The 22,500-nt window shown below is 44.6% G+C and overlaps 1 protein-coding gene across 3 annotated transcripts in view; it reads right to left on the bottom strand.

The window, feature by feature from the left end:
• Positions 1-22,500, bottom strand: part of cadm2b (cell adhesion molecule 2b) — a 492,669-nt gene that overhangs the window by 62,561 nt on the left and 407,608 nt on the right. For all 3 annotated transcript variants that reach the window (XM_036965371.1, XM_036965373.1, XM_036965372.1), the window contains 2 exons: positions 20,534-20,686; positions 19,760-19,897 (listed from right to left, as the gene is read on the bottom strand). In XM_036965371.1, coding sequence (XP_036821266.1) covers positions 19,760-19,897; positions 20,534-20,686 — 291 coding nt within the window. The remainder of the gene's footprint in view (positions 1-19,759; positions 19,898-20,533; positions 20,687-22,500) is intronic.

Here is a 22,500-nt window from a genome sequence, read left to right as displayed (position 1 = left end):
GTGGAGGCTATATACAGGGTATTACGGTACAGAGTCAGTGTGGAGGCTATATACAGGGGGAACCAGTACAGAGTCAATGTGGAGGCTATATACAGGGGGTACCGGTACAGAGTCAGTGTGGAGGCTATATACAGGGTATTACGGTACAGAGTCAATGTGGAGGCTATATACAGGGTATTACGGTACAGAGTCAATGTGGAGGCTATATACAGGGGGAACCAGTACAGAGTCAATGTGGAGGCTATATACAGGGGGTACCGGTACAGAGTCAGTGTGGAGGCTATATACAGGGTATTACGGTACAGAGTCAATGTGGAGGCTATATACAGGGGGAACCAGTACAGAGTCAGTGTGGAGGCTATATACAGGGGGTACCGGTACAGAGTCAGTGTGGAAGCTATATACAGGGGGCACCGGTACAGAGTCAGTGTGCGAGGATACAGGTTAGTCAAGGTAATTTGTACATGTAGGTGGGGGTTAAGTGACTATGCATAGATAATAAACAGCATGTAGCTGCAATGTACAAAACAAATGGAGGGGGGGGGGTCAGTCCGTTGGTCATTTGATTTGTTTTTCAGCAGTCTAATGGCTTAGGGGTAGAAGCTGTTAAGGAGCCTTTTGGTCCGAGACTTGTCGCTCCGGTACCGCTTTCCATGCGGGAGCAGAGAAAGCAGTCTACGACTGGGGTGGCTGGAGTCTTTGACAATTTTCTGGGCTTTCCTCTGACAAGGAACTTGAAACTCTCAACACGCTCCACTACAGCCCAGTCGATGTTAATGGGGGGCGCCTTTTCCTTGAGTCCACGATCAATTATTTTGTCTTGCTCATATTGAGGGAGAGGTTGTTGTCCTGGAACCAAATCAAATCAAATTTACTTATTAAGCCCTTCTTACATCAGCTGATGTCACAAAGTGCTGTACAGAAACCCAGCCTAAAACCTAAAAAGAGCAAACAATGCAGGTGTAGAAGCACGGTGGCTAGGAAAAACTCCCTAGAAAGGTCAAAACCTAGGAAGAAACCTAGAGAGGAACCAGGCTATGAGGGGTGGCCAGTCCTCTTCTGGCTGTGCCGGGTGGAGATTATAACAGAACATGGCCAAGATGTTCAAATGTTCATACAGTGGGGCAAAAAAAGTATTTAGTCAGCCACCAATTGTGCAAATTCTCCCAAATTCATAAAAAATCCTACAATGTGTTTTCTGGATTTTTTTTTCTCATTTTGTCTGTCATAGTTGAAGTGTACCTATGATGAAATGGTCATGATGTATATGACCATTATTATTTGACCAGCATGGTCAAATAATAATAATCACAGTGGTTGTAGAGGGTGCAACAGGTCAGCACCTCAGGAGTAAATGTCTGTTTGGCTTTTCATAACCGATCATTGAGAGTATCTCTACCGCTCCTGCTGTCTCTAGAGAGTTGAAAACAGCAGGTTTGGGACAGGTAGCACGTCCGGTGAACAGGTCAGGGTTCCATAGCCGCAGGCAGAGGGGTTGAAACTGGCGCAGCAGCACGGCCAGGACTCTGACCCCCTCCCTGTAGGCTGTGTGTAGCGGTTTGGCTTGGAAAGCTTTTTTCCCTTGGTCACATACAGCTGATGTGTTGTGCATTAAAGTCCACACAAGAGAAGGTGAAGAGGTGGAGAGTGCATAGACGTGAGAAGGAATACAACGTGGCTGCTATGAAACTGTGAAATGTGTTTGCGTGTGATCAGGGGTTTATTCATTCCGCCGATTATTTTCGAAAAAAACGTTTCTTAAACAGAAGCGAACGGGAAACAAAATGTAGATAAAAATACATGAATTTGTCCAATAGAAACTCTCGTTTGCCACTGTCGGACTAATGATTACGCCCTAGATCACCTCGATGCAGGCAAGAGAGTGCAAGATGGTATTGAATGTCGCTGTCTGTCATCTCCAATTTGTCTCTCGACCTGCGTGCACCTACGTTGTAATCTTTCATTCATAGGTTGTCGCAACCTCATGATGAGTGAAGTATCATTTAGAAGAAACTAAAACTATCACCATTATATTGAACTGTACTCAATATGCTGTAATAGAAATAAGGCCATGTTCCCAAAAACAAACAAAAAATCCCTCATCTGAATTGGCATCAACCGTCACTGGCGTGTCTGTATGGTGTGTGTGTGTACTCACCAGCACCCCTCCACTCTCTCCAGTCCCGTGTCTCTCACCCCTTCGTTCTCTCCAGTCCTGTGTCTCTCACCCCTCCACTCTCTCCAGTCCTGTGTCTCTCACCCCTCCACTCTCTCCAGTCCTGTGTCTCTCACCCCTTCATTCTCTCCAGTCCTGTGTCTCTCACCCCTCCACTCTCTCCAGTCCTGTGTCTCTCACCCCTTCATTCTCTCCAGTCCTGTGTCTCTCACCCCTTCGTTCTCTCCAGTCCTGTGTCTCTCACCCCTCCACTCTCTCCAGTCCTGTGTCTCTCACCCCTTCATTCTCTCCAGTCCTGTGTCTCTCACCCCTCCACTCTCTCCAGTCCTGTGTCTCTCACCCCTCCACTCTCTCCAGTCCTGTGTCTCTCACCTCTCTCTGACTCTTTGAGGCATCAGACGATATTTGTTCACCACCGCAGCTATCCACAGCTTCTCAAATACAGAACATCTAATACTTGGATTTAAAAAAAAAAAATCATTATATCTGTATATAAAATATTACCTGAACCAAGAGGGAGGCTAAACAGTATTTAGGTCTCAGGCAGAGTAGAGTCAGGCAGGAGTCCCAATCTGTGTTCCAAATGGAACCCTTTCCCTTATTAAAGCGCACTTGTTTTTGACCAGTGCCCTGTCAAATGTAGTGCCCTACGTAGGGAATAGGGTGCTATTTGAGATGCAGGCCTAATCTTCACTCCACACACTACCTCGTCCTTATTATAACCGGGATGCGATATCATTTAGAGAAAATAACAGTCGTTCTTTCACACTTCTAATTTCATTTTAGCTCCATGATTCTTCTGGCTCCACAAATTGCTTTTTCCTTCCTGTTTTCTACCGATAGCTGCATTCTGGGCTGAGGTCTGGCAGGACACGATTAGGTTCCGATTTACAGGCTAAGACTGTATCCCAAATGGCACACTATTCCATACTGTATAGCCGTATGGGCCCTGGTCAAAAGTAGCAAAATACATAGGGAATAGGGTGCCATTTTGGAAGTTGTCAAATCTGGGTCTCCACGCTATGCTATCTGCCTTCCCCTCTAAACAGCAGAGGCTTGGTTTGGGGCAACAAAGAGCTGATGTAGTGGGTAGGACGTTTCCCATTGTGTCTAGATGGACAAAGAGAGGTAATTGTTCCACATTGCATTATGGATTACTGTATAGTCAGCAATACAACAAGGTTAATATACCAAAACAATGCATGTATTGATTAAACAAGCACAATACTTAATACAATAGGCTTCCAGGTGAATGAATTACCACTGGAACATTTACTAAAAAAGAACCAATATAATATACAATATATTTTTTTGATAGAAAAATGCTAAATCATTTACAATAATAATGTGTGTGTGTGTGTGTGTGTGTCTGTGTGTGTGTGTGTGTGTGTGTCTGTGTGTCTGTGTGTGTGTGTGTGTGTGTGTGTGTGTGTGTGTGTGTGTGTGTGTGTGTGTGTGTGTGTGTGTGTAAGCTAGACTTCACATTCTTGCTTCCTCTGTCCTTCCCTCCTCTCCCCCAATGTGCTTTGAGAGGGAGGTGAGGAACAAAAGAAACAAGGAAGAATGTCAATTGTAATTTCCTTCATTCTGCACACCCTCTCTCCTCGCCTGCTTCTCAAATCCCATTGGATAAGAAGGTGCGAGGGGAGGGACATCTGACCTTTCATTCAATGGGTTTTGAGAAGGAGATGAGGAGGGAGGATGCAAAGTATTAAAAAAAACATTTGACAATGCCAAACTGAGCTATCATAATACCCATGGCCTGTCCAGAACCAATCCCTAGTCCCTACTGTCCAGAACCAACCCCTAGCCCCTGCTGTCCAGAACCAACCTCTAGCCCCTACTGTCCAGAACCAACCCCTAGCCCCTACTGTCCAGAACCAACCCCTAGCCCCTACTGTCCAGAACCAACCCCTAGCCCCTACCTTCCAGAACCAACCCCTAGCCCCTACTGTCCAGAACCAACCCCCAGCCCCTACTGTCCAGAACCAACCCCTAGCCCCTACTGACCAGAACCAACCCCTAGCCCCTACTGTCCAGAACCAACCTCTAGCCCCTACTGTCCAGAACCAACCCCTAGCCCCTACTGTCCAGAACCAACCCCTAGCCCCTACTGTCCAGAACCAACCCCTAGCCCCTACTGTCCAGAACCAACCCCTAGCCCCTACTGTCCAGAACCAACCCCTAGCCCCTACTGTCCAGAACCAACCTCCAGCCCCTACTGTCCAGAACCAACCCCTAGCCCTTACTGTCCAGAACCAACCCCTAGCCCCTACTGTCCAGAACCAACCCCTAGCCCCTACTGTCCAGAACCAACCCCTAGCCCCTACTGTCCAGAACCAACCCCCAGCACCTACTGTCCAGAACCAACCCCCAGCCCTTACTGTCCAGAAACAACCCCTAGCCCCTACTGTCCAGAACCAACCCCTAGCCCCTACTGTCCAGAACCAACCCCCAGCCCCTACTGTCCAGAACCAACCCCTAGCCCCTACTGTCCAGAACCAACCCCTAGCCCCTACTGTCCAGAACCAACCCCTAGTCCCTACTGTCCAGAACCAACCCCTAGCCCCTACTGTCCAGAACCAACCCCCAACCCTTACTGTCCAGAACCAACCCCTAGCCCCTACTGTCCAGAACCAACCCCTAGCCCCTACTGTCCAGAACCAACCCCTAGTCCCTACTGTCCAGAACCAACCCCCAACCCTTACTGTCCAGAACCAACCCCTAGCCCCTACTGTCCAGAACCAACCCCTAGCCCCTACTGTCCAGAACCAACCCCTAGCCCCTACTGTCCAGAACCAACCCCTAGCCCCTACTGTCCAGAACCAACCCCTAGCCCCTACTGTCCAGAACCAACCCCTAGCCCCTACTGTCCAGAACCAACCTCTAGCCCCTACTGTCCAGAGTCTAGACACTGAGAGGGACTGATGACAGTGACTGACTGAGCTACTATAATACCCATGGCCTGTCCAGAACCAACCCCTAGCCCCTACCGTCCAGAGTCTAGACACTGAGAGGGACTGATGACAGTGACTGACTGAGCTACTATAATACCCATGGCCTGTCCAGAACCAACCCCTAGCCCCTACCGTCCAGAGTCTAGACACTGAGAGGGACTGATGACAGTGACTGACTGAGCTACTATAATACCCGTGGCCTGTCCAGAAACAACCCCCAGCCCTACTGCCCAGAGTCTAGACACTTGTGGAGATCTGAGAGGGATTGATCGGTGGTGACATGATGAGACCTCCACTCTAATAGATCTGAGAGAATTGGTCAGGTGTAAAGGAATCACTGTCAAAATTCCACCTGACCAATTGTCTCAGATCTCCACAAAGTGACTAATGGCTAGCGGTTGCTTCTAGACAGGACCTACAGCACCACACTTGAGCCATGGGTTGGATGTTTCATTCCATTGCTATACACACACACACACAGATTTGCACAGGTGTAACCTGGACACAACTACGATACCCCATCAGGCTGATCAGACCGGTCTGCGTAGCTGGAGACACCCACTACACCCTATCAGGCTGATCAGACCGGTCTGGGTAGCTGGACACACCCACTTCACCCTATCAGGCTGATCAGACCGGTCTGTGTAGCTGGACACACCCACTTCACCCTATCAGGCTGATCAGACCGGTCTGGGTAGCTGGACACACCCACTTCACCCTATCAGGCTGATCAGACCAGTCTGGGTAGCTGGACACACCCACTTCACCCTATCAGGCTGATCAGACCAGTCTGGGTAGCTGGAGACCTGCTGGAAACAGCGAAAGGATATATTTACCAATCACACCCTTGCTTGAGATGTGTAACCGCTGACTAACTATAGCTAGGGCATATCTCTAGTCTAGCAATATTTACTGTTGTTTTTTATGTATCGCTAGGTAGTTAGGATATATCAGTCAGCTAACCATTTACAGTAACAGCAGTTCATTAATAAGTCAATACACACTAAGTCTCGTGCAGACATTTTGAAATCGTACCTTATCTTGGCTCTGTGCACGGTATGGGCAGCTATTAATCAATTAAGTACTAGATAGCAGACTCACAGATTCATAGAATGGCGTTAGAAGGGTGACCTCCTACTTTGATAGGACAGGAAGTGTTGGCTGTGCACTTGACCAGGCATTCCACATTTAACCCCACCCACATCTGAACACTGAACTATCAAGTTGTTTTTGGTTTTGTATGCAAAAAAAAAAATGAAGAAGAAGAAAAACAAGCAATTTAAAAAAATATATATATATTTTCTATTCAAAAACGAATGAACAAGCCATTTTCCCGATTGCTCTGTTTTAACTCAGAAAACAAGCTTTCGAAAGGTACACAGACCTTGATCTTACCTCAGGAATCTAGATGTAATGTTGTCCATGAAGTAGGCTAAGTATCTTGACCTCCGTGACAACATAGAAACCAAAATGTTCTGTCAAATCCTCCAGATCAACATGAATTCCCTTACTGGCTGTTAAATCACGTGTATCATCACACAAGCTCTTTATTACAATCCATTGCAGTTCAGGAAATCATATCCTGAATCAGTTGACGTTGGGGGATAATGTCCCCACGTAACTAAACAGCTAGACAGCAAACGTGCGTCAAACAACTGTTATGTATAGTTATAATTATTGAAGAACACCGATAATGACAGTGTCTATTTTTGTTTTTATCAATGATATTAAAGTAACTCTTTCTGTTTGAAATTTTTAATTTTTTTTTGCAATCATATATATTATTTTATAATATGTTTGCCTGTGAAAACTGTTTCCACACCGGCAATGCCAAATCTTATGCGGTTCCAGTATACTTCCCAGATCGCCATACCAAAAAAAGGTATGACAGCAAATATCCAGGAATTTCACAGGATCAAGGCCAATGGGTAATTCAATTGTTAAATGCTTTGTATATAGTTATATTGTACCTTTATTTAACCAGGCAAGTCAGTGAAGAACAAATTCTTATTTTCAATGACGGCCTAGGAACAGTGGGTTAACTGCCTGTTCAGGGGCAGAACGACAGATTTGTACCTTGTAGGCTCAGGGATTTGAACTTGCAACCTTGCGGTTACTAGTCCAACACCCTAACCACTAGGCTACCCTGCCGCCCCAATATTAATATATGATATAACAACAAACAGCATTATCATAAATTTACGGAAAGAAAGTGAAAGTGTTTGTCACACGACTCCATGCATGAGAAAAGGTTTAAACATGGGTTTGAATATCTATGTTCTACCTTCATATGAATCTATATCTATGTTCTCCCTTTATATGAATCTATATCTATGTTCTCCCTTCATATGAATCTATATCTATGTTCTACCTTCATATGAATCTATATCTATGTTCTACCTTCATATGAATCTATATCTATGTTCTACCTTCATATGAATCTATATCTATGTTCTACCTTCATATACATTTATATCTATGTTCTACCTTCATATGAATCTATATCTATGTTCTACCTTCATATGAATCTATATTGAATCTATATCTATGTTCTACCTTTATATGAATCTATATCTATGTTCTCCCTTCATATGAATCTATATCTATGTTCTACCTTCATATGAATCTATATCTATGTTCTACCTTCATATACATTTATATCTATGTTCTACCTTCATATGAATCTATATCTATGTTCTACCTTCATATGAATCTATATTGAATCTATATCTATGTTCTACCTTCATATGAATCTATATCTATGTTCTCCCTTCATATGAATTATATTGAATGTATATCTATGTTCTACCTTCACATGAATCTCTATCTATGTTCTACCTTCATATGAATCTATATCTATGTTCTACCTTCATATGAATCTATATCTATGTTCTCCCTTCATATGAATTATATTGAATCTATATCTATGTTCTACCTTCATATGAATCTATATCTATGTTCTACCTTTATATGAATCTATATCTATGTTCTCCCTTCATATTAATCTATATCTATGTTCTACCTTCATATGAATCTATATCTATGTTCTACCTTCATATGAATCTATATCTATGTTCTACCTTCATATACATTTATATCTATGTTCTACCTTCATATGAATCTATATCTATGTTCTACCTTCATATGAATCTATATCTATGTTCTCCCTTCATATGAATTATATTGAATCTATATCTATGTTCTACCTTTATATGAATTATATTGAATCTATATCTATGTTCTCCCTTCATATTGAATGTATATCTATGTTCTACCTTTATATGAATTATATTGAATGTATATCTATGTTCTACCTTCATATGAATTATATTGAATCTATATCTATGTTCTACCTTCATATTGAATGTATATCTATGTTCTCCCTTTATATCTTTATCTATTCACATGACAAAAAAAAGGCAAATTATGAATCATTACTTTGCTCCAAACAGATGTCCCCTACATTAAATGCTGACTGGTACACTAGTTTATAGAAAGGCTCTTATTCAGAATGCAGTTTTCTTTAGCATTAGTACTGCGTCTTATTAGTACGTGGGTTGTTGGACTCAATCTATTACCTTTTGCCCACAATTTAAAGGCAGAGGAAAGAGACAGAGAAGGGGGAGAAAGAGAGGAGAAAGGGGGAGAAAGGGAGGATAAAGAGAGAGAAAGAGAGGAGAAAGAGAGAGAAAGGGAGGAGAAAGGGGGAGAAAGGGAGGAGAAAGAGAGAGAAAGAGGGGAGAAAGAGAGAGAAAGGGAGGAGAAAGAGAGAGAAAGAGAGGAGAAAGGGAGGAGAAAGGGGGAGAAAGGGGGAGAAAGGGAGGAGAAAGAGAGAGAAAGGGAGAGAAAGGGAGGAGAGAGAGAGAGGAGGAGAGAGAGAGAGAGAGAGAGAGAGAGAGAGAGAAAGGGAGGAGAAAGAGAGAGAAAGGGAGGAGAGAGAGAGAAAGGGAGGAGAGAGAGAGAGAGAGAGAGAGAGAGAGAGAGAGAGAGAGAAAAGATAGATGATTTTAATTTTGAGACAGACTGGTTGTGATGTGCCAGCTAACTGCTGGCATTTCATGTGGCCTACGTGCGCTGTGAGCTACTTGTTCCGTACGTGTGCGTCATCTAAATCAGAAAGTCTCATACCACAGCCTCCTCCATTAATCACCCAGACACATTGGGCAGACACAGACAGAGACGCAGACGGAGACATAGACACAACCCACCAGGAACGGCTGCTCCCTGCTACAAATTTTCAATAAAGACCTAGCCTCGGTCCTAAATGGCAGCCTATTCACTATTTAGTGCACTACTTTTGACCAGAACCAATATAACTTAATATGGAATAGGGTGCCATTTCGGAAGCACACTCAGACCCAGACACAACCAGCAGGAACTACTGCTCCTGCTACAAATCTTTAACAAAGACCAAGTGTCACATTGACTCCTCAGAGCCAGAATGTGACATTAAAGAGACATTAAGACTAAAATCATTGAAGGATTCTATTCAATTGAAATGAAGAAAAATGTCTCTTTTTATAACATTGTAAAGTCATCAAAAAAAGTAATGTCCCTTTTTCAGGATCTTGTCTTTCAAAGATAATTCATAAAAATAACTTCACACTATCTTCATTGTAAAGGGTTTAAACACTGTTTCCCATGCTTGCTCAATGACCCATAAACATCTAATGAACATGCACCTGTGGAACGGTCGTTAAGACACTAACAGCTTACAGACGGTATGAAATTAAGGTCACAGTTATGAAAACGTAGGACACTAAAGAGGCCTTTCTACTGACTCTGAAAAACACCAAAAGAAAGATGCCCAGGGTCCCTGCTCATCTGTGTGAACGTGCCTTAAGCATGCTGCAAGGAGGCATGAGGACAGCAGATGCGACCAGGGCAATGAATTGCAATGTCCGTACTGTGAGACGCTTAAGATGGCGCTACAGGGAGACAGGACGGACAGCTGATCGTCCTTGCAGTGGCAGACCACGTGTAACAACACCTGAACAGGATCGGTACATCTGAACAGCACACCTGCGGGACAGGTACAGGATGGCAACAACAACTGCCCGAGTTACACCAGGAACACACAATCCCTCCATCAGTGCTCAGACTGTCCGCAATAGGCTGATAGAGGCTGGACTGAGGGCTTGTAGGCCTGTTGTAAGGCAGGTCCTCACCAGACATCACCGTCAACAACGTCGCCTATGGGCACAAACCCACCGTTGCTGGAACAGACGGGACTGGAAAAAAGTGCTCTTCACTGATGAGTCGCGGTGTTGTCTCACCAGGGGTGATGGTCGGATTTGCGTTTATCGTCAAAGGAATGAGTGTTATGCCGATGCCTGTACTCTGGAGCGGGATAGATTTGGAGGTGGAGGGTCCGTCATGGTCTGAGGCGGTGTGTCACAGCATCATCAGACTGAGCTTGTTGTCATTGCAGGCAATCTCAACGATGTGGATTACAGGGAAGACATCCTCCTCCCTCATGTGGTACCCTTCCTGCAGGCTCATCCTGACATGACCCTCCAGCATGACCACCAGCCATACTGCTCGTTCTGTGCGTGATTTCCTGCAAGACAGGAATGTCAGTGTTCTGCCATGGCCAGCGAAGAGCCCGGATCTCAATCCCACTGAGCACGTATGGGACCTGTTGGATCGGAAAATGAGGGCTAGGGCCATTCCCCCCCATAAATGTCTGGGAACTTGCAGGTGCCTTGGTGGAAGAGTGGGGTAACATCCAAGAACCAGCCAATCTAGTGCAATCCATGAGAAGGAGATGCACTGCAGTACTTAATGCAGCTGGTGGCCACACCAGATACTGACTGTTACTTTTGATTTTGAACCCCCCCCCCCTTTGTTCAGGGACAAATTATTCCATGCTTGTTATGTCCATACAAATATTTTACACATGTTAAGTTTGCTGAAAATAAACGCAGTTGACAGTGGGAGTATGTTTCTTCTTTGCTGAGCTTATATCATTTTTCATTGACTGTGACTTTCACAAGGCTGTGTTTTCCCTTTGAGCTAAAGTCTAGGCATTAAGTCTGAGCTTCAGATCTTAGGCAAAGTAGCCTAGTGGTTAGAGCGTTGGACTAGTAACCAGAAGGTTGCAAGTTCAAACTCCCGAGCTGACAAGGTACAAATCTGTCGTTCTGCCCCTGAACAAGGCAGTTAACCCACTGTTCCTAGGCCGTCATTGAAAATAAGAATTTGTTCATAACTGACTTGCCGAGCTAAATTAAGGTAAAACATCAGGTGAGGATCGTTCACTTTTTTACATTCTACCCTTACCTTGTACTTCCTTGTAACACACTGCCCAAAACTCTCACTGAACCCTCTCTCTGAGACAAACTCTGTGACTTTTCATCTGCAGCAGAGGTTACCATCCCCCACCTCAGCCTGACTTATTCATGAGTGACCGGCTCGATTCGGTCCTATGTGTTATAAAGATTTTTTTTTACATTTTTTACATTGGATAAAAAGTAGATACTCAGAGATAGAAAATAATGCAGTTGAGGAACAAAGTCATTCTGCTTTGAAAGTTGACAACTTGGGGGCCTCTCGCGCAGTGTCTAAGAGACTCTGGGTGCCATCAGAGACTCTGGGTTCGCGCCCAGGCTCTGTCATAGCCAGCATGTCCATGTCTCGTCACGCACCAGCAGTGCGCGATGAGTGCGCACTAACCAAGGTTGCCAGGTACATGGTGTTTCCTCTGACACATTGGTGCAGCTGGCTTCCAGGTTGGATGCGCGCTGTGTTAAGAAGCAGTGCGGCTTGGCTTGGTTGGGTTGTGTATCTGAGGACGCATTACCTTCAACCTTCGTCTCTCCTGAGCCCGTATGGGAGTTGTAGCAATGAGACAGGATAGTAGCTAATAAAACAATTGGATACCATGAAAAAGGGGTAAAATTCAAAAAAAAATGAAAGATGACTTTTGAGAAAATGGCCCTTGAATGTTTTGGTACATGTAATGGAGAGCTCTTCTTTGTTTCCTCTTAAGTGTGAACGATGCCTCAGGATGGTAAGTTGGTGGTTGAAGATATCCCTCTAGTGGTGTGGGGGCTGTGTTTTGGCAAAGTGGGGTTATCATCAGATGGGGCCACAGTGTCTTCTGACCCCTCCTGTCTCATCCTCCAGTATTTATGCTGCAGTAGTTTATGTGTCGGGGGGCTAGGGCCAGTCTGTTATATCTGTAGTATTTCTCCTGTCTTATCCGGTGTCCTGTGTGAATTTAAGTATGCTCTCTCTAATTCCCTCTTTCTCTCTTTCTTTCTCTCTCTCGGAGGACCTGAGCCCTAGGACCCTTAGGACTACCTGGCATTATGACTCCTTGCTGTCCCAGTCCACCTGGCCGTGCTGCTGCTCCAGTTTCAACTGTTCTGCCTGCGGCTATGGAACCCTGACCTGTTCACCGGACGTGCTACCTGTCCCAGACCTGCTGTTTCAACTCTCTAGAGACAGAAGGAGCGGTAGAGATACTCTTAATGATCGGTTATGAAAAGCCAACTGACATTTATTCCTGAGGTGCTGACTTGTTGCACCCTCGGCAACTACTGTGATTATTATTATTTGACCCTGCTGGTCATTTATGAACATTTGAACATCTTCTCCATGTTCTGTTATAATCTCCACCCGGCACAGCCAGAAAAGGACTGGCCACTCCTCATAGCCAGGTTCCTCTCTAGGTTTCATCCTAGCTTCTTGGCTTTCTAGGGAGTTTTTCCTAGCCACCGTGCTTCTACACCTGCATTGCTTTCTGTTGGGGTTTTAGGCTGGGTTTCTGTACAGCACTTGGGGATATCAGCTGATGTAAGAAGGGCTATTTAAATACATTTGATTTGATTTAAGTCTTAGCCCCACTCATCTCTTTATTAAGGATATGTGATTCCATGTCTTAAACAGAGTAAGGTTTTTATAAATATTTTATAATTATTAGAATATTCGTACCCAGACACACTTCTAAATTGATGGGTCATGCGAAAGAAATGCTATACCCCCCCCCCCCCCCCCCCAACCACCACATCTAGCTAAGTAGATGGGTCTCCATGGTGTAGACATGTTCATGAAATACAATAAATGGCCGTAATCACCCCCAGACACACCTGGCAAACTTGATGGGTCATGTAATCATCTGGCGAAGTCTTTTGTTTAGACATATAGCCACCTAGCTAAACAATGAAACCAAATGGCGCTTTCAAGTTAACTGAGAACTTGGACAACTATGAGGTCAAAAGGTTGGAATCCCGAGTTGGATGACTATCCCCTCAAAAAAATCCCAGTCAGAGCTTTTTTTTTTCCAGTGTTCCCAGTTGTTTTGAACACAGTGAACATGGTAATAATCACAACTAATACCACTAGCAATACAAAACTGATTGTCAAAGCTAGCCACCATGCATTAATCTGCAAGTAGCTAAAGCTAACTAATTAGGTTCAATGTTACCTAGCTAGCTAACATTAGGTTATAACTAGCAATGCATATAGCTTCCTGAGATATAAATAATATTACAACACAGACCATACACGTAACATTAGCTAGCGAGCCAGCCAGCTAACGGTAGCTAGCTAACAGTATGCTTTAACTTGGAATGAAAGCAAATTTCTGACAAAATTAGAAACTTATAATATCTGAAAATGTAGCTAGATTGATTCTCTCACCCGTGGATGGATGCTTCTCCCTCTCTGTCACGGTTGCCATGGTTGCCCTTTAGTTTGAAGATGTAATCCAGAGAGATGTGTTTTATACAACAACCTTCTGTGTGTTCTCTTTTCTACTTTCTACTCCCTCCGCATATTTGCAATCAAACGCCAGAATTTTCTCCATCTCCTTAGCTATCATACTCTGCTTCCACCGGGCATTCCACTGATTTCAAAACTCTGTCAACTTCTTCTGTGACAACATCACTGTTTTTTTGTTGTGTTTTTTTATTAAATGTTTTACCCGTTTTTTCTCCCCAATTTCGTGGTATCCAATTGTTTTAGTAGCTACTATCTTGTCTCATCGCTACAACTCCCGTACGGGCTCGGGAGAGACGAAGGTTGAAAGTCATGCGTCCTCCGATACACAACCCGACCAAGCCACACTGCTTCTTAACACAGCGCGCATCCAACCCGGAATCCAGCCGCACCAATGTGTCGGAGGAAACACCGTGCACCTGACAACCTTGGTTAGCACGCACTGCGCCCGGCCCGCCACAGGAGTCGCTGGTGCGCAATGAGACAAGGACATCCCTACCGACCAATCCCTTCCTAACCCGGACGACGCTAGGCCAAGGCCAATTGTGCGTCGCCCCACGGACCTCCCGGTCGCGGCCGGTTACGACAGAGCCTGGGCGCGAACCCAGGGACTCTGATGGCACCCGGGAGGCTGACAACAACACTGTTGATTGCTGTTTTAGAGGACTCCACACTGTCCGTACATCAGGGATATCCTCTTCGTCTGATTCATTTTCAGAGTCGGAGAGAGTCAGCACGGCACGATTGTCCTCTGGAATGTGGAGAGCAGTACAGCAGCAACACTTATTGCAGTTCTTCGTGATATCTTTCAAAAAAGCCGAGGTAGAAAGCATTACTTACACTTCTTCTTCAATGAGGTTAAACAGGCATCGGCATACAATACATGTTGCATTACCGCCACCTACTGGACTGGAGTATAACTCCCTTATATGTTGCTTGAAAATAATAATAATACAGAATATATATCTTATTTTTTTTTAAATCAACAAATACACATCACCCTACACTCACTAAAAACCCACCACCCTACTCCACTATTTAAATCTCTCTAGTCCTACCTCTTGCCAACAGCCTGAAAGGACGAGACACCACCACTCAACACACCCTGTTACTCTTCTGAAGTCAAGTCTCGTACACCCAAATAACTCTCTGCGGCTGCCACCACAACCTCAATTTTCTGCGACTTACGTTCCATCCCTGCAGTACAGTTGATAACCATTGCTATAAATGCTAAAAATCCAATCTCACTGAAGTATATATATATGACTTGTTGGCCTCTCCCTCTGTACTGGTACATGTCTACTCTGCACACCACTCCTCTCAGGATCCCTTTCAATTGACCCATCTTCCTCTACTTTCTTCACTACCTCAGCATACGACAACTTCTGCTCCACTCTAACCCTGGAAACCTCAGCCTGCCTCTCTCTCACAGGGGACATTTCTGATCCCCTACAATTAACACATACCACTACTTTCCCCAATGCTACACATTCCTTTGTCTCATGCCCTTCTGCACACTTCTCACACCTAGGAACCTCCCACCTACACACTGCTGGCACATAGGAACACCTAGGAACCTCCCTCCTACACACTGCTGCCACATAGGAACACCTAGGAACCTCCCACCTACACACTGCTGCCACATAGGAACACCTAGGAACCTCCCACCTACACACTGCTGCCACATAGGAACACCTAGGAACCTCCCTCCTACACACTGCTGCCACATAGGAACACCTAGGAACCTCCCACCTACACACTGCTGCCACATAGGAACACCTAGGAACCTCCCACCTACACACTGCTGCCACATAGGAACACCTAGGAACCTCCCACCTACACACTGCTGCCACATAGGAACACCTAGGAACCTCCCTCCTACACACTGCTGCCACATAGGAACACCTAGGAACCTCCCACCTACACACTGCTGCCACATAGGAACACCTAGGAACCTCCCACCTACACACTGCTGCCACATAGGAACACCTAGGAACCTCCCACCTACACACTGCTGCCACATGCCCATAAGTTTGACACCTGTAACAACGTAATGTATTGGGTACAAAAGCTCACACATGTTAACTTATATATCCTAACGTCACTTTGTCGGGCAAAGACTAACCACCAAAACTCAAAAGAAAAGACGACTTTTCTGTTTGACCACTCACGCCACCCCTGTCTGCGTCGCACCAAACGACGAGAGTCACAAACGCTGGAAATATTCCCCTTCAGTTACAGTTACCCCAGTAATCACTCCTTTCAATGGCGGCCTTTTCTTGAGAGCAAAACAATTCACATCTCTTTTCCACATTAGTTTAACATGGAGCGCATGCTTCCTCTGACCTGCAGAAACACCAGCAATTATCTCCAGGCCACTTCTGCTTACCTTCCCCGATTCCACAGCACCCAACTTTTGTTTTCACCCACCCTGAAACCACAAATGGATCAGCCAAAAGGCAAGGGTACACTTTTTCCAAACATGTCACTGCTACCGTCACAGAGTCATCTTCATCCTGACCCTCGTGCAAAGCCTTGGGCTCAGAGAACTTCACCACACCTAGCGTGTCCGATACTTCACCCTCACTCACTTCCATTTCTCTTCCTGTCTTCGATCCGGTGTACAGCTCACACTTTCTACCATTCTTCTTTAACAAACCATCTCCGTTTTTTCCACAATTTTGAACTGATTCAAGCCCACCCTCCCTCTCTCTCTTCGACTTCCTCTGCCTCTCTTTTGCTATTCCATTCCTTATTATAATACCGCACTTCTCCTGACATACATCTTGTTCTTGCCCTCTCAAGGGACACCATTTTCCTTCCTCCACACAGACTCCAAACGTGCTGTCATGCACCAAAACTCGAAGCGCATTACCTACACATACTGAGCAGCTCATGTTATAGACAGAAGCATGTTACACGGCAGACCAATCAGAACTCATCTCTTGGCATGTTCAGCCCGTTCATCTTACGGCTAGCGGGAAGGTTCCTCCCTTTTGTCACGTTCTGACCTTTATTTCCTTTGTTTTGTCGTTATTTAGTATGGTCAGGGCGTGAGTTGGGGTGGGCAGTCTATGTTTGTTTTTCTATGATTTTGGAATTTCTATGTTTCGGCCTAGTATGGTTCTCAATCAGAGGCAGGTGTCGTTAGTTGTCTCTGATTGAGAATCATATTTAGGTAGCCTGGGTTTCATTGTTTGTTTGTGGGCGTTTGTTTCCGTGTCAGTGTTTGTCGCCACATGGTACTGTTTCGGTTTGTTCACGTTTATTGTTTTTTTTGTATTTGATAGTGTTCAGTTGATGTTTTTAAATAAACAACCATGGACACTTACCACCACGCATCTTGGTCCGATCCTTGCTACACCTCTTCAGAGGAAGAAATCAGCCGTTACACCTTAGTGGCTAAACCATACTCGGCTCGTAATTTAACATTTGTATAAGTATTTACAGATGGACTTACACGTTTGTTATTAAGACACATGAAAGTTCACGTTCCAGAAGGCATTTCTGCCCGAAAAAAAAAACGCATTTTGATTTAAAAAAAAAAATGCATGTTTACGTTCTAATGATTCTCCTGTGAAGTAGTGACGTGAAAGCCACTTCATACCTCTGTGTTTGGGACCAGGTTGCCAGAGAACGCAGTCAGCTTACCTGGTCAGCCATTCACAGGCCCTATCAGGTTGGGCAACAGAACCCTATTCCTGGCAGTTCTTTAGTTGGACACAAGGGGTGCAGAGAGACAACAGATCAGAACTCTGCACCATCTCAACACAACTCACCACTAGACCCTGCCTACAAGGACAAGAACTCGCCACCATCTCAACACAACTCACCACTAGACCCTGCCTACAAGGACAAGAACTCGCCACCATCTCAACACAACTCACCACTAGACCCTTCCTACAAGGACAATAACTCGGCACCACCTCAACACAACTCAACACTAGACCCTTCCTACAAGGACAAGAACTCGGCACCACCTCAACACAACTCAACACTAGACCCTTCCTACAAGGACAAGAACTCGGCACCAACAGGTGGTACAGCCTCCAGCCTGGACTTCCTCACCGTGTGTGAATGTGTGTGAATGACGATGTGAGTGGACTTTGTTGGGGTTCATGTATATATTTCATGTATACATGTAATAGGCTTAAACAATGTAACTACATGTCTTTTTCCATGCTAGTATGTTGTTACTTCACGCCTGTGTACGAGTCTTGCAACATTATGTGTTTATTTGCCCTCTTGGCAGAGTTATGTGTACTCTTAGCTACTCAGGCTAATCTAGCTAATCTCTACCCATTACCTACAATGGACCAAGATGGTTTTATATTGTTTATACACACACCTAAAATGGCCGGTCGATGACATCCGGGTCAATTCCTAGCCACATCCAAAATGGCTGCATGTTTACATCTTAGCATCCTAGCATGATACCGGTAACCATTAGCCCAGTAGCTGTTAACTGTACTGCACGTAGGGTTTAAATAACTCTCCATACTGACCTATCGCCTGGAGCCTACTAGCCCTGGCCTACTAGCCTAGCGTACGAGCCTCTATTGTACGGTATATACTATTACCCACAGCCTGTAGTCTCTTAGGCTAGCATGTCAGCTTCTCTTGTATTTGTTGTGTACCACGTGAGCTGCTAACTGTATCCTGTGTATACCCTATATGCTATGCTAGCTCACCATTAATACTATGTAGAATTCCAGCCTACTAGCATAGCTATTCCTTTAGCTACTACCATTGTGTGCTATCTTAGCTTACTACTGTTAGCTGGTATGTGCAATTTCCTGCCACTATTGTACACATTGCTAATGTTTATATTAATTATTAATGCTGTGTAATACATGTTTTTGTATTTCTCTGTTTTTACTACAGGAAACCACTATCACTTTCACCCAGTCTACTTCCTGCTTGCTGTATGTGTGTGCCTGTCTTGAGTGTGGCAGTAAACATGTGTTCTGTACACCTGTCTCCTACTGGTAATTTCCGTCCTCTTACAGGGACGCTGGGACAGTTAACCCTATAATCTAAACCATCACCTGTATCAGAGACCACCACAGGGTGCCACTTTTCTACATTCCTTGTTGTTATTTTTTTCCCATACCTGTTACTTCCGTGTTGTTACATTCTGCCCATACCTGTTACTTCCTTGTTGTTACATTCTGCCCAAAACCTGTTACTTCCTTGTTGTTACATTCTGCCCATAACTGTTACTTCCTTGTTGTTACATTCTGCCCATACCTGTTACTTCCTTGTTGTTACATTCTGCCCAAAACCTGTTACTTCCTTATTGTTACATTCTGTCCATACCTGTTACTTCCTTGTTGTTACATTCTGCCCAAAACCTGTTACTTCCTTATTGTTACATTCTGCCCAAAACCTGTTACTTCCTTATTGTTACATTCTGCCCATACCTGTTACTTCCTTGTTGTTACATTCTGCCCATACCTGTTACTTCCTTGTTGTTACATTCTGCCCAAAACCTGTTACTTCCTTATTGTTACATTCTGTCCATACCTGTTACTTCCTTGTTGTTACATTCTGCCCATACCTGTTACTTCCTTGTTGTTACATTCTGCCCATACCTGTTACTTCCTTATTGTTACATTCTGCCCATACCTGTTACTTCCTTGTTGTTACATTCTGCCCAAAACCTGTTACTTCCTTGTTGTTACATTCTGCCCAAAACCTGTTACTTCCTTATTGTTACATTCTGCCCATACCTGTTACTTCCTTGTTGTTACATTCTGCCCATACCTGTTACTTCCTTGTTGTTACATTCTGCCCATACCTGTTACTTCCTTATTGTTACATTCTGCCCATACCTGTTACTTCCTTGTTGTTACATTCTGCCCATACCTGTTACTTCCTTATTGGTACATTCTGCCCATACCTGTTACTTCCTTGTCGTTTCTGAACCAGCGGATGTGTGCTGCAGGCTTGCTGCCAGATGTGGTGCAGATCAGAGTGATCTCATCTCCCTCCATGGCTGGCTTAGTGAACCCTGTGATCTCTGGTCGCTCTGGGACGCCTGCAGGACAACAACAATTCATAACAACAACACCGAAAATCATCAACAACAACAACAAAACACCCAGTCAACAAGAACTGTATTAACATGACAACGCGTTAGGTTAAAAACAGAACAACCCTATTATGTCATTACAAATACTGTCCTTCTAATAACCTCAATCAACATTCATTCTTCATGTGTAGTGAGATGCCTTCTTGCCTAAAAAAATCAATACGCTTCCCCATCAACCTTTAGGGGATCGTTAAACAGTCCAACCAATTAAACGACGACTGCTGTCTGAGTTAGGAGCATTAGCACTGTGTAATTGTCAGTCCTAAGGTGTGTAGAGATCCAAACTGAACCCCAATCCCTACACTGTGTCTCTCTCTCTCTCTCTCTCTGTCTCTCTCTCTCTCTCTGTCTCTCTCTCTCTCACTCTCTCTGTCTCTCTCTGTCTCTCTCTCTCTCTGTCTCTCTCTCTCTCTCTCACTCTCTCTCTCTCTCTCTCTCTGTCTCTCTGTCTCTCTCTGTCTCTCTCTGTCTCTCTGTCTCTGTCTCTGTCTCTCTCTCTCTCCCTCTCACTTACTCACTCACTCACTCACTCACTCACACACACACACACGCACACGCACAGGCACACGCACACTCACTCACCCAGTACAGTGAGGAAGGCCTTGGTGGTCTTGACAGGCATGGTGAACAGGGAGCATGTGTACTGGCCCTCGTCTGATAGGCCGATGTCACTGATGCTGATGGTAAGCTCCGCCCACGTTGCCCGAACCAGCTCGATCCGGTTGTCCCTCAAGGCTGGGGAACACACAGTGAACACATAGTAAACACACACACACAGTGCTGTGGGACACACAGGAAGGACCATCAGACACACAGAGCTGGGGGGACACAGACACACATTCATAGGATCCAATAAAGTTCACAGTTCTTCAGATGAGGGGAGTTCGTCTCTACTCAAAAGTAGTGCACTATGTTGGGAATAGGGTGCCGTTTGAAACATTGCCATATGTAGGTAAGGCTAGATGGGAGTGTCTGTGTGTATGGCTAGATGGGAGTGTCTGTAGATTGGGTTAGAATGAAATGTATGGAGAGAGGTAGGGCTAGATGTGAGTGTATGTGTGTATGGCTAGATGTGAGTGTCTGTAGATAGGGTTAGAATGAAATGTATAGAGGTAGGGCTAGATGGGTGTGTCTGTAGATAGGGTTAGAATGAAATGTATAGAGGTAGGGCAAGATGGGAGTGTCTGTAGATAGGGTTAGAATGAATGTTATAGAGGTAGGGCTAGATGGGAGTGTCTGTAGATAGGGTTAGAATGAAATGTATAGAGGTAGGGCAAGATGGGAGTGTCTGTAGATAGGGTTAGAATGAAATGTATAGAGGTAGGGCTAGATGGGATGTGTCTGAAAAGAGGGACGACTGTGCCTTGGGGAGGCAGGATCAAGAATGTAAAATGTATCATATGAAGAGGCCTCTCCCTGTGCTCTCCTGTGGCTGGCTGTAACAGCAGGGTAGGGTAGCCTAGTGGTTAGAGCGTTGAACTAGTAACCGGAAGGTTGCAAGTTCAAACCCCCGAGCTGACAAGGTACAAATCTGTCATTCTGAGCCTGAACAGGCAGTTAACCCACTGTTCTGTTCCTAGGCCGTCATTGAAAATAAGAATTTGTTCTTAACTGACCTGCCTGGTAAAATAAAGGTACTACTGATGAGTTTGAAACACTGGATGTGCGCTGCTGTGTCAAATGACCTACCTGAGAAAGGTGTGTGTGTGTGTGTGAGTGTGTGTGTTCATGTGTCTGAAATGCTGTGCGAGAGACAACAGGTTTGAGATGACCTTTCTGTTAGCAGCATGGTGCTACATCAGCTTCAAAAGAGACCAGTCACACCTCAATGAACATATCACCACAGACCAGTCACATATCACCACAGACCAGTCACATGTCACATATCACCACAGACCAGTCACATATCACCACAGACCAGTCACCACCTCAATGAAGATATCACCACAGACCAGTCACATATCCCCACAGACCAGTCACATATCACCACAGACCAGTCACATATCACCACAGACCAGTCACATATCAGAGCAGTCACATATCACCACATATCACCACAGACCAGTCACATATCACCACAGACCAGTCACATATCACCACAGACCAGTCACATATCACCACAGACAAATCGTCTCACTACTGTCTCTATAGCCACATATTTGAAAAATCACATTAAACCTGAAACTTTTTTTTTTTTTTTTTAAACTTGACACGAATAAGATATTCAGACACACCGCTGACTTGCATATTAAGTTAATTAATTCGGTAGTGCCTTGGTATTACTGTATATCTTTGCATTTATACATTACGTATGCTGAATTACTTTCTTCATCCTGATTGTTAAAGTTGAGAGGGCATATGTATTGGATCGAAGTCAAATATCACCAAACAGACCTAATTTGGTGGTCACTTAAGAACATGGTGTTGGCATCTAATCCAAGGTTTCCCAAACTCGGTCCTGGGCCCCTCCTGGGTACAAGTTTTTTTTTTTGTTTTGTTTTTTTTGCCATATCACTACACAGTTGATTAAAAATAATCAACTAATAATT

The sequence above is a fragment of the Oncorhynchus mykiss genome, chromosome 27 (genome assembly GCF_013265735.2).
Source record: "Oncorhynchus mykiss isolate Arlee chromosome 27, USDA_OmykA_1.1, whole genome shotgun sequence".
In the NCBI taxonomy this organism is placed as follows: Eukaryota; Metazoa; Chordata; class Actinopteri; order Salmoniformes; family Salmonidae; genus Oncorhynchus; species Oncorhynchus mykiss.
The sequence above is the reverse complement of the archived record's forward strand: the minus strand, read 5'-3'. Positions and strand labels throughout refer to the sequence as shown.